Here is a 15732-nt window from a genome sequence, read left to right on the forward strand (position 1 = left end):
CCTTAGTGAACCTACCAGCATAGAAAATAGGGTAAAAGTATAGACATTTTAGCAAAATTTAACTGTATCAAGAATGTGATTTGGATTCACTCCATAATTTTAAAGCTATGCGGATTCAGAAGGATCAGAAAAGTCATGCTGCGTGAAAGATCAACTGCAGTAAAAGCAAACTGAAAAGATCTACGCAAGCAACATTAAGGTATTGCACCATTACACGATTATGCATGTTTCATTTGGAAAAGAAAAGCAGCTCATATGTGGAATTTTAGAAGAGCAGTGTTATTTTCGTAATTTTCTGGTTAAAAATAATTTGGTGGTACCTGACTAGACAAAAAGAGTGACAAAAAAAAGTTACCTTGCAGGTGTCACACAGAACCTCATTAAGGGTAAACAAAAACATATTATTTCCCTGAAGAACTGCTGAACTTCTATCAACAATTAAACACTTCCTTAAATCAAACTGCACATAACAAAGAACTGTGTGAATTTGCAGTGCAACTCATCTATCAGTGTTCTCATACAATTCTGTGCTGCCCACATTTGCAGGAATTAGACCTGCAAGTTTCCCCATTTTTACACATGTTCAAAGAATTTAACATTATTAGACTGTCATAAATGACTTAAGATTTTTGGCAGGCCATCTGCTGTAATAGCTTTGAATTTCCCTTAAGTGCTTAACTGTGGATGACTTATTTTAACAAGAATTAACACTACCTTGTGGCTCAGACAAAATCTAAACTCTAAACTCCTTTGCATCACTAAAATGCCAAGTGAAGGACAATGCTATATATGTAGTATTTGCTTAAGGTAAATTAAGATGCATGATGTGTTACATATATTGGACATTCTTTTGATCTTAACTTGAAACTATTAATCCTTCTAAAGCAGAGTAAGACTGTGTCCATATGCTTGGTCTGTGTACTTTGTATCTCTGGTCAGCAGAGTAGAACTCCAGAAAATTTTAGAAGAAATACTTTGCCAGTCACAGTAGGGTCAAAAAACAAGCAATATTGCCAACGCTTACCATTCCACAAATTCCAACTATACTTGAAAAGTCATGCCAGTCCTATTCTGCATTCCAAATTTCTGCAATATTTATTAGTTTTAGTGTAAGAACCATCATGAGCAGAAGACTGATTGGCTTGTAATGTTTCCTGTGTTGGCTGCACTCTAGATCTACTTAGTTACTGTAGTATATAGAAGAATTTAATCAATCTTCCAAGAAAGAATCTCAGCAACTAGAGCTATTTCAGTGGCTTATTAGCTACTTACTAAAAACAGACTTAATCACTGACATCTTAGGACAGTGAAAACAAAAACCAGATTGCATGGATTTGTTTTTAAATAATTTGATGTCATCATTTTTGCCATTATAAATTGATACTGAAAACGAATATTGGCAAAGAAAGCATACATCCTATACCTTCTTGATGCCTCCATTGCCCATGCATAGGAAAAAATACTGCTCTGACTAACACTGCAGAATCCTCCCGTTCCAATACAGACAACAGATGAGAAGATTTAAAAAATGAATAAGCAAAATCTTGTATATTCTGTTCTGTCACAGGGAGCAATCTCAGTCTACACTTTTCAAATCATGTTTTCCCCTCAAAAAATACTGACATAATGATCCTGCAGCTTTTAGCCACTCTACACTGTTTATCACGTGGCAGAAATGTCAGCCATACCCTTTAGCATTTTGTACTTACTGGCTTGGGCATTGTCCACGTCGTGAGCAAATAGGCACAGAACTTTGCCCATTCTCAACACATGGAACTTGGGACTTGGCGGCAGGGTGGAAAGTTTCACTCAGAAACCTGAGCAATTAAAAGTTTTAGAGACGTTCAACATCATGACGGTGAAGTCTCCTGTAGTATTTCAGTGGCTTTTCACACATCATCTAGCAATTATACTTTTCTCTTTACCAGTTGAGCCAATATTCAAATGATTGCTTATTACAGAATTTTTAGTTCATAAGTCCTCATACTTCATAAGGAAGAGATTTTAAAACACTGCAGCAAGTTCCAATTGTTTTTTCTATACTTTTATATAGCCTAATAACACAGGAAATTGTGCTTAATTCACTTCAGCCAATGCTTCCATCCAAGCACCCAGAGAGAACTATTTCAATACTGAAAAGCTGCTATTGCCCTGTTGTGCTTATCCTACAGTCACATCATGCCATGTTAAGCTGTACTTGCATGGTAAAGGCCAAGTTTTCATTTTCAGTATCAACACACGCTACACGTACATGGGGCCCATCAAAACCCACGTATGAAGAAGAAGGGAACCTTACCTATGGTGTAGCCTCATTCCTTCAGTGAGGTTTGCTTGTTTGTTGTTTGGAGGGGAAATATCTTTTTTTTTTCTTTTGCAATTGCCAATTTTAGACACTAGTAGGCTACGGCTTCCAAATCAGACTACTGAAAGGACTGCCACACCCTGAAAAGCAGAGGAGGGATTCGGTTTGGTTTTTTAATTGGGAACTATTTGTAGTACTCCTGGATGCTTACATAGTAACAGTAGCTAAAAACTCTTGCCATCTTTGGCTGCCCAGGAGACTGCACCCCTTCTCCAGGAATGTGGATTCAAGCATAGCTATCCATGTATTCATCACCCCTAGGCTGAGTATCACCAAGTGTTACACCCCAGGGATGAGGCGTTCCGGCTGAATCAACAGGCAGCCTGCCCTGCGAAGTGGCGCGTGGAGATTGCTCACCCGCACCCGGCTGCCCGCTGGTCTGTTACCAGATTCTTTCCAAGATCTGGTGCTTGATTTCATGCTAATGAGTGGGAGTGGATCCCTTTCCCCATGAATTTCTGTGATGATGGCAGTCAAGAGATCATCGGTATGGGCCAAATCAGGGGAGGGAGGCTCATTTCCACTGCAGCTGACTTCAGCAGCAAAATACTTGTGGTGGTGTCTCAACCACAAAACAATTATTAGTTCAGCAAAATTTCCTTTGCAATAGCATTGTGATTATAGGAAAGGTTTCAATGCCTACAAAAAGAAAAATGGAAAGCACCATCTCAGAGCACTATATTGAGTTTCAGCAGGCACTCACATCACATTACTCTGTATTTTGAGCATGTGTGCCTGCAACATTTTTGTCTGAACAAAAAATGGTATTTAAGAAGTTGCACGGAAAGCTTATGAAAAACACAACAAATACTGCTTTACATAGAAGCAAGAGCAGGGAGGGGCTAAAAAAACTGTGATAGATTTATTTCACCCAATTCTGTTGTTTGCCAGTTGGAAAGCAGTTAACACAACAGCGGTAAAATAAGTAAGTAGATAAGTCAAGGCAGAGACCATTCCACAGTTTAGATTCCCCATGTCTTCCCTGTCCCAGCTACTCGTAGTTTTCTGCTCTATTTCAAGAAGCTACTCTCTTCAGTAAACAGTACTTTTTGTTAGTCAACTCCTGTATTAAAAAATATTTTGTGGCCTTGATGCTACATTTTTAAACCTGGCTATTCATATGCAGCTCTGCACATCAAGAATGCTATTGTACCACTGCAGAAAAATAACTACCTAAGGCACAGGCTTTAGAAAGCAATCATTGTAGCTCCTGTGCAATACAGCAAAAGCTCCAGTGCATCCAGACCAGGCAGAAGAGGAGAATGTAACATTGTCCCTTTTCAAAACTGGGTGTTTACTGATTTAGAAATAAAACAAGTAATGTACCTTACACAGCCATAGTAGGCCCTAGACAGGTCAAGTGACAATGTGGAGCTACACACAAACAAGTGATACTCAAGCCCTTTCAGAAAATGCACAAAAAGAAAGCAAATATGAATTAAGAAGTGGATTCTTATTACTTCTGTACATTACGTATATGCATGATGCGAGTTAGCCTAACGTAACTCAGTGAATCTTCACACACAGGTTAGTGCTTACTTACCTAAACTGTTTTTAGATCAATTCTAATTAAGCTGCAACTTCTGCATAGACTAGACTGTACCTCAGCATGTACTTACTATCAAAAAGCCATATGGAAACAAAACAGAAATCTATGAACAGAACTTGAAAACACCACTTACCTACTTGATAGTCATTAAAGAAAAATCTACCTGGAGAGCAGAAAGAATTAAGACATCTATTTTCATATAGCTGATTATTTTAACATGAATTTCAGGCTGCCCTGCTACGTGAAAATAGTAACATATTAACATGTCGCTGTCTTCTGGTTCTGTTGGCTTTTTAGTGTCTTTGTCAATGCCCTAAGTTTCCTATGTGAAATTAAAATCAGTCAGTCTCTCAACTCTGAGCCCTAAATGCAGCAGCATATTTAAAAAAAAAAAAAAAAAAATCAATTTCCCTTTGTTACTTACAAAGCCACTCTGATTTCCTGCTTCCAGAACAGGCATTTGTTAATGCAAATGCATCAGGCGTCACATTTTTTCCTTATGTTTCAGACGACAATATTGCCAAAAGTACAAATTTCTATTTGTTCAAATTTATTTTGTACTTATACTACATGTGGCATTCTGAATGTGCCAACTCTCAAAAATCACACTGCAGTCTGAGTTGCACCCTCTGCTAAAAGAAATCGCACTTATAAAATCTCACAAGACCACAGCAGTACAAACACAGAATAATCTTCGAGACAATCTAAAGCAATTGAGATACCCGGATAAATGTCTTGGGAACTTTCTGAAGGGATACTTCCAGCTGTAAATGGAGTAAGGACAAGTAACAATGGACAAACAGAAGCCTGAGAGGTTCAGACTGGATATAAGAAAATACTTTTTCCCCATGGGAACAGTCCAGCAGTGCTCAGAGAGGCTCTGCAGTCCTTATCTTTGATAGTTTCTTCCACTTGGTTTTCGAGACCAGAACTAAGCTGAATAAAGCCTTGAGCAACCTAGTCAGACCTCGAGCTGACCCTGCTTTGACCACAAGGTTGGACTACAGACCTTCCAAGATCCCTTCCAACCTCAGTTGTCCTGTGAAAGCAACACAAAGTCTACAGAGCTCTTCTCTGATCTTTCATCTACACAAGTCTTAGGTGACAACATTTTCCAACAACTACAGTTTGTAAGTTGACAGCGCCCTTACAAAGCTACCATCACCGGGGAGGGCCCTCAAAAAAGCTTGAACAGCTTATTGATTTGAATAGTCTTCCACAGACTGCCCACTCCAATGTAGGCATGTTGTTCACTGCCAGTTTTGCTGAGGTGCTCAAACCCAAGCACCCGCATCAGCTTAGTCACAGGGTGAGCAGTCACTGCCCAAGTTACTCACTCTTTACCAGTGAAAACATCTCTAGAGGTGTATCACAATGGGGTTTGGGTTTTTTTTTTGCTTTGTTTTGTTTTTACGGTAAGGGGGGAAGAGAACATTTTCCCATATTAACTGGAAAGGAATCACCAAGCAGCTGCCTGTGCTTCTGGGAGAGCTGTGGGACACCTCTGAAGGACTGCCAGATCTATTCGGTATCCTCATTTGCGCACTGAGCAGGTTGCCAGATGGAGTTAAAACAATACCTGAGGTTTAGTTTAAATTCCCAGCTGGGCTAGCTAGCTGGGATTTAAAACACTGGGTTTGGGTGTGAGGGTGGCGTGCGCTGACAAGGGAATTAGGCCACGGCTTTAAAGGACTTCTCTTCTGATGCAAGGTCAGCTCAAGCAGCTCTGCTCTCCCCCTCACGCTATTTTCCTTGAGGTCTGAACAGATGCAGGCAGCAAGGCACAGGGGCAGGAACCTGAGGCTGCACTGCAGCTGGGGTGTGGGTGATGGACCCGGGGCCTCAGGAGCGGTGGCCCAGCCAGCAGCCAGCGGCAGAGTGCCCTGGCTCCGCTGTCAGGGCAGGCAAGCTGCAGATACCACTAGCACCTTTGGGCTGGCAGGGACAGGCTGGCCTCAATTTATTCTTAAAAATCAGGCTCCTCTCTCAGCTGTTCACCTGCTCTTCACCACTTATTCCACCCCTCTGCCTCCATGCCTCACACAGCAGTTGCCACAGTCTGTTTCCTCCCCGCTCCCACTTCTCCTTCCTCATTTTCAGAGGAAAGGGGAGATGGCAGCACCTTCTTTCCTAGTTAATCACCTGTCAACAAAACCTCCTCAAAAATATAATATGACAGTGACTCCCCGAAGCACAAAGCCCATCAAAAAGTTCTAAGTCTTGCTGCTTGCACATCTCCAGAGTTAGGTAGCACTGGTGGGCCACCTCTTTCTAGAAGGGAGCATCTCTGGCCATTCCGATGGCAGTACCCAGCACTGCCAACCAGCAGCTCCTAAGCTTTCCTTCTCTACTCCAGCTGCACGCTCCTGGAGCAGACTGTCCTTCACTATGGCACCAGGGGTCTTTGCCCCTCAGAAGTGACAACAGTTTGTAATACACCAACCACGTGAGTTTGGGCAGCACCACACACCATCCTGCTGGGAACCTGGCCAGGCCAAATATTTTGTTATTAGTTCCTCTCTTACTCTTTGTAAGTTTAGGCTGCCCCAAAAGTGAGACTCGGGGGGGGGGGATGATGGACACAGGGACACCAAAACATGGAAAAAGCCCACAATGTGCACCCTTTAGCCCATCTCTGATAAACTCACTTCCAATAAGCAACAAAGTTATGTTCAAATCAGTAAGCCACATGCATTGAAGTGAGCGATGCTTACATAAATACTCTTATTGTCTTGCCGTAGAAGTAATGATTCTTGAAAATTTAAACTGTCCATGTAAAATATTTTAGTGGATTGAGACAAGTTAGGACAGCATGAATTAAGACTTCATCCCAAGTTTTCACCATATCAAAATAAAACCAGAATTATGCTTAAAGAAATATCTCAGTTCATAAACTTCAAAGAAAAATATCCCATCTAAAGCCCCCAAGGCTGGGTAACATTTTTCAATGCACTATGAGCAAGGAACAAAAAATAACCCAGTATAACTTAAGAGTCTTGAAAAAAAAAATACTACCTGTATTTATTGTATGTAGGTACACGTTTCACAACATGCAGTTAAAACCAGAATAAAACTACAGTGAAGTTAAAATGCTTAATCAACTGTTTAAATGCTGTATTAATTTTAGTTAATTTTAAGTTTATATGGAAAATTAACTGGCTAATTAAAATATCTCAATGCAACATATACTTATTTTGATAAAATTGGAGCACAGGAAAAAAATCAAAACCAGGAATGTTTCTCTTGTTCTACTTAAAGACAGGCAGAAAATGATGTTGCCACTGAGATGTGGAAAGATACAATATGGAGACAAAGTTCGACAAACTATTAGTCCCAGTAGCCATAGATAACATCCCTAAGAAAGAAAAAAAAAGAAGGGAAAAAAAAAGGAAAAAGAACAGCTCTATGCCTTCTCCACATAAAGGAAAAGCATTCTTATTCTGCTGTTAAAGATTTGTTTCTCTGATATCTTATATTCTTTTCACTAAAGAACCTGCACAGAGGAAAGTTGTGTAACAGTCAAAAGTGTTCAGAACACATAAAACACAGAAATCTACCCAATAAACAAAGATTACACCATCGCGATCTCTGACCATGGATTTGCAAAGAATAAACTAGCTGCTTTTTCCAAGATTCAGTGGCACACTGCTGCTGCGTAGCAGAGAGGTTGTAAGCCCCCAAAACAGCACGCAGGGAGCACATGCATATTTTGCAGGAATAGTGAACTGCCTGCTTGAGAACCAGCTCTGTTTTCCTGGAGCTGACTCTTGTCAATTAATATTTACATATTTACTTTTTATTTACATATTTACCAGGCACATTTACTTTCTTCCAATGTCACAAAGCTCCTTCAAGCAAGAAAAATAGCAAGAGCAGAGGACAAAACTGTCCATAAAATGGCTTTATATTTAATCCAATTTTTGTTCTTATTCACGATCAGTAATAATTATTCCTAGCAAACAAGGGAGAGCCTTTCCAAAGCACATACCACATACAGACTTGCAAATTAATTCAAGTATTCTGTAAAATTGTTTCTTCATTAAGTGGTAGCATTCCCCAAATATACAGTTTACTATAACATCTGGATCCTTTCATCATCCCATTAGTCCCTTTGCTATGCTTGAAATATCCTTATAACAGGGAAACATTTTCAAAACATGCTCTGGCATGTTCAAGCCCAAAGCTCTCCACTGCAATTCAGCTATTTGAAATTTACACCACCTCTTGTTTCCACCATCAAATGTACCAGCATGTCCAGCTTAATTTAAAATTTCCCCAATACTACTGCTTAGCATTCCCACTGCAATGCAAATTACTGATGCCCTAAAAAAATAAAAACAAAAAGATACCTCAAAGCCCACGACATTTGGCTTGTTTTAAACATGCTCTCCTCATAATCATCTCTCCCCTGGTTAACCATCAGTGGTTCTTACATTGCATAGTAGCTATGACCCCTACATTTGAGGTGGCACGATCAAAGGAGCCCTGGCCAGACTTGGAAAAACATTTCCACTGAGAATGGACATACTGCCTGTCAAAAGGTTATTCCCACTGCGTACAGAGAGCAGCTCATATTACTCCAGTGTAACATGAAAGTGCAAAATCTAGCCATAGTAATCCACATACATGTTTTTCTTTCCAAAAAGGGCATATGGGAGACACTGACTGGAACAGAACATCCGTATTATCATTTGAAGGGAGGGGATGGATGGGCAAGGGAAAGCTTCCCTAATCAATCCAGCTGTAAGAATCAGCCTCTTAAAAAAATACTTTAAAAATTCTGCCTCTTACCACAGCAATTACTTCTCTTCAGTTGCTTTCCTCCCCTTTAGTTAGAAATTTATATATGCAAATATACATCTACATGTAGATAATCACACACATACACACGATCAGACTTTACGCTCTGCAGAAGACAAAATAACTTTGGAGGCGTAAATCTTAATGTCAATGACAGGAAGGCTTTGGTGAACCATTACCATAAATCTGACAAACGCTAATTTGATGGGTGGCTGTATCTGTCTGCTGCAAGACCAGTCTAGACAGTCTATTGAGAAATCCTAAAACACAACTGTTTGTTCCCTGTAACACCATCTGGATATGGCAATAAGAGCCGACCCAGTGCCATTCACACATGGATCAAAGCACATGCTAATGCCATCATGAAGTCATACACATAAAAAATTCAATCTGAGAACTCTATGCAATTTTCCTAAGTCCTCAGTGAAGAAACCTCAGACTTAGCGCAACTCAAGCTAAGTGCATGAAGAGGCGGAGAGGGTGGAAAAAAAGAAGAGAATATTTAATGAGCTTGGCCTTCCCGAGGAATGTTAGGCCACCCATTGTATTGGAAAAGGCTCATGTCACACTTCAGTCATGGCACCCATCAGGGTGCCCCTTTACAAAAATTGATCCGGAGGTTTTTGTAATTACCTGTTTCAAACAGAAAGAGTGCCCAGAAATACAAGAAGGTTTCCGAGGTGTAAATCTTGCATTTTCTTATTTAAGACAGAGCTGGCAGAATTTGCAATATTGCAGACAATATTGAAAACCCCTCTCTCATTAAACTGCACCGTGGCACCAGATCAAAGCACCAAGGGCCCCCTATTGAACTTCTCTAAATATTACAAACATAAGAGCAAGTCTGGCTATGCAGAAACTAAAAGTAAAGCCAATTTGTTTCTGCCTCCAAAAAGCAAAACATGGCTTCCCATGATACAGCTTAAAAAGGTAGAAAAAGTACTATATAGCTATACTGCAAACCTTAAATTAACAAAGCTTCATTCACTCCAAAAAAAAAAAAAAACCAACAAGATTACTGGGGTTTTTTCCTGCACTTCCAACAGTTTCTGGGGTGCTTTTTAAACTACTGCCCTTCAAGAGGTCTTGTAATTTTTGTTTAATGTAATGCGTTATGTAACAAATTCAACAACCTGCACAAGACATTTAGCTTCGTCACAAAATCCACCATTTTTTTTTTTCTGTGAAGTATCTGCTAATACTAAGTTTCCAGCAATTATATTGTTCCCAGCCTTTTGACCATTGAGACTGTATTTGCCATTTAATTCTGTTTTATTTTTATGATGTAAAAGTTTACAACAAGCAGTGTTTAGTCTTTCTGGAAAAACTATAGTGTGACACCAGTTTGCTGATACTGAAGATGTATCAAGAAAGAAGGCAAAGGCAGGTTTTATCAACCATTTTGATACAAGCTCCATCTTTAAAAATTAATATCCTACCATTAGTCTTTTTCTCTAGTCTTCTGAAAGTAATCTAAATACTCATATGGAGGTATTTCATATAGAAAACATTTGGGCAAGACCACAATCCTAGCTTGCTAAATACTTTTCTTTGTAAATTAAAAAATGACAAGTGACAAAATTTATTTCTTCCATCATGAGGAGTTCAATGCAAGCTAAATAACTACTAAAATTGCATTTTAAACTTTTATAGTCTGATGCTAGTAATTTCCTTATTCTCAAAAGGCAGAACTAGCATGTAAACAAGAATGGCCTGTCATAAAATACTGCATCCCTAATATAACGTTTCATAAAATTACTGTAGAGAAATAAACTCCTCAGTTCCTTTACAGAACCTGCAAAAATCCTGTAAATTCGCACACAACACACAAAAATCACTGCAACTAAACTTCCAAACACAAATAATTTAATAAAACTCTCAGTCTAACTTGAAAAAATATATCCTTGTAAAAGCACAGTTACAAAGCTACAACAGCTATACTGTGGTGCATCACTGAAATACAACTGTAAAAAAAAAAAAGTACACTCTATAGTCCTCATGATCATCTAATTCAGTACTTCTATGGAAACTTACAATTGTCTTAAAATTTAAATATCTAAGCTCTGTATATTGTTTTTAATAAAAACTTCAGAAGAGAAACAAGTTCAGACTGTTACGGAGATGAAATATTCTGAGGAACTTTCTGCTAACATGCCACCAGAAGGGCCAATTCTAGTAACTTTTTTTTTTTGTGATATAGATTGAGTGCAATTACATTTTTTTTTTCCTAGAAGATTAACATTCCAACAACAAAAAAGTGGGGGGGAACACGACACAGGGACAGAGAAAACTTATTTTTGCAATCAGATGACTCTTTAGGACAAAAAAAAGTGGCCAAGTAGTCTTTCCGTTCAAAGTGTGCTCATGGATAAACAGAAAAAAATCTCCATGAAGATTTCCGGTACTAGAAAAGCCACGAGAGACTGGCCCTGACTTCAGACTCAAAAGACTGATAAACTATGAGTCATCAAGTTTTCAGACTGCAGAGGTGTTTCAATATGGGGACGTGGGAGATTTACAGGAATGAACTCTGCATCACCACCCAACAGTTGTTTCTGCAGAAAGCAAGTAATTCCCCTTAAAGAAAGAAGTTAGGAGCATACACACGGCAGTGGCTTCTCACTGCATTTGCAATGGCATTAAATGCCATCATACTAGCGTTAGGGTCTTGCATGCGTGCATCATGTACAGACAAACGGACAACCGAAGCATCCGCAGGCATTTAGTATCCTTAGTACCCGTAATATTTATGAATAAACACCCATAAGCTCCTGCCCCCTCCAAAGTTCTCCAGGGGTGAGTGCCTTCACAGCACTAACGTAACTCCAGGTGGAAGAGCGCCTAAGCTACCCAGCGGAACGCTTCAGCAGCGGGCAGGCAGCGGCGGGAGCGGAGGGAAGGGAAGGGAAGGGAAGGGAAGGGAAGGGAAGGGAAGGGAAAGGCAGGGCCGGGCCGGGCCGGGCCGAGCCGGGCAGGCAGGCGCTGCGCAGGGCCGCACTGCCACCTGCCGGCCGCGCCCGCCGCACAGGCCCCGCACACGCCGCCCCGACGCGCCTCGGGCTTCCAGCCGCCGCCTCGCCCCGGCGCCGGGCAGGGCAGCGGCAAGGACGGCACCTTGCGAAGCCAGCCTCGGGGAAGGCGCCCGCAGCAGCGGGCTCCTCCGGTCACGCCGTAAGTCTACGCGACACGAAAGAGAAGGCCGCGGCTGCCTCAGTGGCACGCGTCGGGCGCGGGCAGCGCAGCGCAGCAGCGCGGCGGCCGCTCCGCGCAGCGGCACCGGCGCTCGGGGTCACCGGGCGGCTGTGCAGCGCCCGCTCCTGCTCTCCCGCCAAGGCAGCTGTGCCCCCCCAGCGCTGGCACAGTCCCTTTTCCATTTTTCAGTCCTTTTCAGACATAAGAAAATCTGTTTGTATCCTGAGAAGCTATCGACTTGCACACACACACAAACATTACAAGGCTACACAAATTACATACCCCGTGTTGTAAGCACAACTGTCATTAATTTTTCAAATTTAACATAGCAAATTTATTTCTACCGAATGCTACCGGCTAGAATCATACCTCAGTTTAAAACAAAGCGTGCAGATAAACCATGCAGTAGCTAATAAGGTATTTCATTCAGCTGCTTAAAAGAGTTGCCAGGAAGTTACTGACATGCCTAATTCATTTCAATCACAATCTTGGGATGATGAATTTAGTTAAAAAGAAGCACGAGGATTTATTTGTGCCACTGACTTTCTCACTGAAATAAAGTAAGTTTGTCTGGTAAGTTTTAAGGGTTATACTTAAGAATTCCGCTCCAAAAGTGCTTTTCCAATTAACCACAAATTTGGGTCCCCTAGAAACAGGCACACTTAATTTAAAGAAAAGAGATCACGGATTTTATTAATGGAACACATCTCACACGGTATAATTATAATGATGAAACTACCGAAACTTAATCTGTAAATACACTGACATTCCATTATGAAAAACAAAAAAGTTATCACTGTTTTGCAAGGTACAAATAGCCATGTAATCACTTCAATCATAAGGCAAGTGCCATGTAATTACAGTACATAGTTATTCATGTCTCACAGATTACATGGCAATAAAAACAGGTTACCTGTTACAATATTTAGTAATTTGGAGTTGATGATGACAGTTGGCAGATGTTGAAGATAACTTTAAAAAGGTGAGAATAATTGTGAAATCTGTAATTACGATATTGTGAAGTTACACGCTCAGAGGGTTTTGGTTTGCTGTTGTTTTGTGGTGGTTTGGGTTTTTGTTTTTGTTAGACAGATTCTATCAAATGTGAATGACCTTTCAAGAACCACAGGTGCAGTCTGTCCCTAGAGATCTGCAGAGATGTTATAGGTATGGTGGTCCTGGAACTTCTTAAACAGAACAATCCATTATCAAAACATAACCAAGATATCAACATTTAATTTTGCATTGTTTCACAGAGCCAAAGACCACCCGAAGATTTTGCCCTCTAGCCTTAATCTGGTTTTGCTGTGTAGCTTCTCTGGCATATTCCTCTTTCAGTGATACCTTTAAGATCTAAAAAGCTCTCCCAAAAGACCTCTGCAGTCACTCTACCCCTCTTTCTTGTTAAACAGTAATTCAGAGAATGTTCAAATATACTTGCTCTGCAGAACCCACAAAAGCAAGCCACAGCCTTCTATTTTCTATACCTGGTAGACAAAAAGAAATACAGCTGAACTAGAAAGCTAAAAAGACTCAATTTTCATACAGTTCCGATCAGGAAGTGCTGACCACATTAATCATTCTCTCTTTCTAACAGATCTGGGAACTGATTTTAATCTGCAAGTTGCTAGACTATCAAATTCAACCTGGAGAATCCATTGGGAACGTAAAGAAACTAACTTTCAGATGTCAGGTGTGATATATACAAATCATTACCTTTTTCTTACAAGCTACATTCCCTTTTTTACTTGAAGTCACCAATTAACAAGAGCCAAAGGCAAACACTACCTGTAAAGAACCACTTTTTAAATCTTGATTTTAGAAGAGCAGAATTTGGGAACTGAAATCTAGATGATGCTTCTCTTGGTAGTTCCCCCTTTTTATATCTGAAGAAAGATGATCAGCTTTGCACCTACCCTGAGTCACCTATGAATCAGAAACCTAAGAATTAATTACTTTACAGCTAGTAAAAAGAAACACGCACCTCCAAAAGCAAGACTCTTCTCATTCTAAAATGAATGTCTAAGGTCACAGGTCTACTTCTTCTATGTTTAGATTTAGGAGAAATAAATGCCACCTGTAGTAAAGAAAGAGTTATCAACAGGATGCTCATATTGAAAATTAGTTAGGCTATTTCATTTTTCTTAGGCAAAAGATATTAATTCATCCGTGGCAGCCTGATTAAAATCTTCTTTCTTCATTAATAGGGTATCAGTTGTCCCCCTCAACACAAGATGACTGGGAGTTAACACTGAAAGAAAATTATGTAAGTTGCAAAAGAACAGAAAGAGAAATGAGTAGCTAGAATTGTTAAACAGTTTTTAAAGTGTCCTCTTCTGGTGGAAAAAAAAAATCCATTATTAGATGGAAATTGCTGACAGTAACAAAGAAAAACAGAAGTGTAATACACACATCTGTCTGATAAAAAGCAAACAACATTCTTATGATGATGATGAAATAGTTTCCATTCCAACAGTAACTCAAAAAGATGTTAAACAACAGCTATTAATTGGACACTTCTATATCAGCAAAGCTGGATAACTTGGATGCAAGCATGCTGAAAGAGATGGCATAGCTACTGGCTGGACTGGTAATGCTTATTGTCATTAAGGTCTGAAAAACTGGAACTGGAAAAGTTCACAAGAACAGAAAGAAGTGCTATGTCAATATTTACAAAAGACAAATTGGATGCCCTAAATAATTATAGGCCTGTCAGCCTGAAGTAGATTTTGTGAAGAAAAATAATTTTTATGTAGTGAAATAGCTGATGAGAGATTTGATTATGAACAATTAAATTCAATTACACAATGAATGCCAATCAACAGGTCTACAGACAATAGACTTACTGTTTTTAAACTGGGTTTTAAAAAGTATGTCTTTATGTAATATTCTTAGTCTTCTGGAGTACACTCAGTTTGGCACTGTAGGACATTTTGCTTAACCCATAAGAACAATCCAATATCAACAAAGCACTTTTAAAATTGTATACATTTATTTGATTTATGGACTCCAGGATATACCTGTAAACAAGGAGCTTTCGCCGACCGATGCATGTCTAGTGTGATCCCATGGGACCTGCCCACGCTGTCTGACATTTAACAGCACCCGTCCCAAAGAAGCCCAAGATCATCAACAACAGAGAAAGAACATTGATATATAATGAAAAAGACAGCTTGCTGATACATTACTAGGCGTCTAGTAGCACAGCAACATCATTTGGAATAGATGCTCCTTGAACAAATCTACAGACCATAATCCTGTTTCAAGCAACTGGATGTGCTTGGACTGGACCTTCTTGGAGAGAAGGTCGCAGTAAGCAAATCACAGGCCATGTTGACTATTCTTAGCACAGGTAATGGTAGGTATAACAAGAAAGCCAAGGGTGTGCCTATTTGCATCTAGAAACAAAAAAGACAATGGTATTTTCTGCCCTGCAAAATAATGTCTCTGAAAATGCTTTTGGGCATGGTAGCTAAATTTTCACGGGGCATCTGTAAGCATCAGTCATAGCCTCAAAGGACTGATGTCTGCTTCAGAGATTAGGGAATTACCAAATTGGAAAAGAAAGGTTTTATGATGTCTGTAGTTGACACAAGAATAATTCCCATTGCACTGCTGTCGTCTGTCCTGATGTCCCCAAAGAAGAGTGTTCAAATATGCAGAAAAACAGAATCAAAGAGGTCAGGGAAGAGTCATTAGAATGAGTGAAAGATTAGAAAAAAATCTCTGATAATTCAGGGCTTGTGGAACTGTTAATATTTGCCTTATAAAAAAAGAAAAGCAAAGAAAATCTTCCTTAAAACATACAGAAGAGGATCAAAAATGCAAC

General features: G+C 39.8%; 1 protein-coding gene across 5 annotated transcripts in view; it reads right to left on the minus strand.

The window, feature by feature from the left end:
* ARL15 (ARF like GTPase 15) overlaps positions 1–15732 on the minus strand; it is a 229800-nt gene that overhangs the window by 164007 nt on the left and 50061 nt on the right. Inside the window, exon 1 of one of the 5 annotated variants that reach the window (XM_072860011.1) lies at positions 13888–13971. The exons of the other annotated variants lie outside the window; for them this stretch is intronic. Within the exon in view, the coding sequence (XP_072716112.1) occupies positions 13888–13911 (24 nt within the window). The 5' untranslated portion in view covers positions 13912–13971. Of the gene's footprint in view, positions 1–13887; positions 13972–15732 lie in introns of those variants that run through there. 5 annotated transcript variants of the gene reach the window in all.

Source organism: Ciconia boyciana, chromosome 4 (assembly GCF_034638445.1).
Source record: "Ciconia boyciana chromosome 4, ASM3463844v1, whole genome shotgun sequence".
Lineage (NCBI taxonomy): Eukaryota > Metazoa > Chordata > Aves > Ciconiiformes > Ciconiidae > Ciconia > Ciconia boyciana.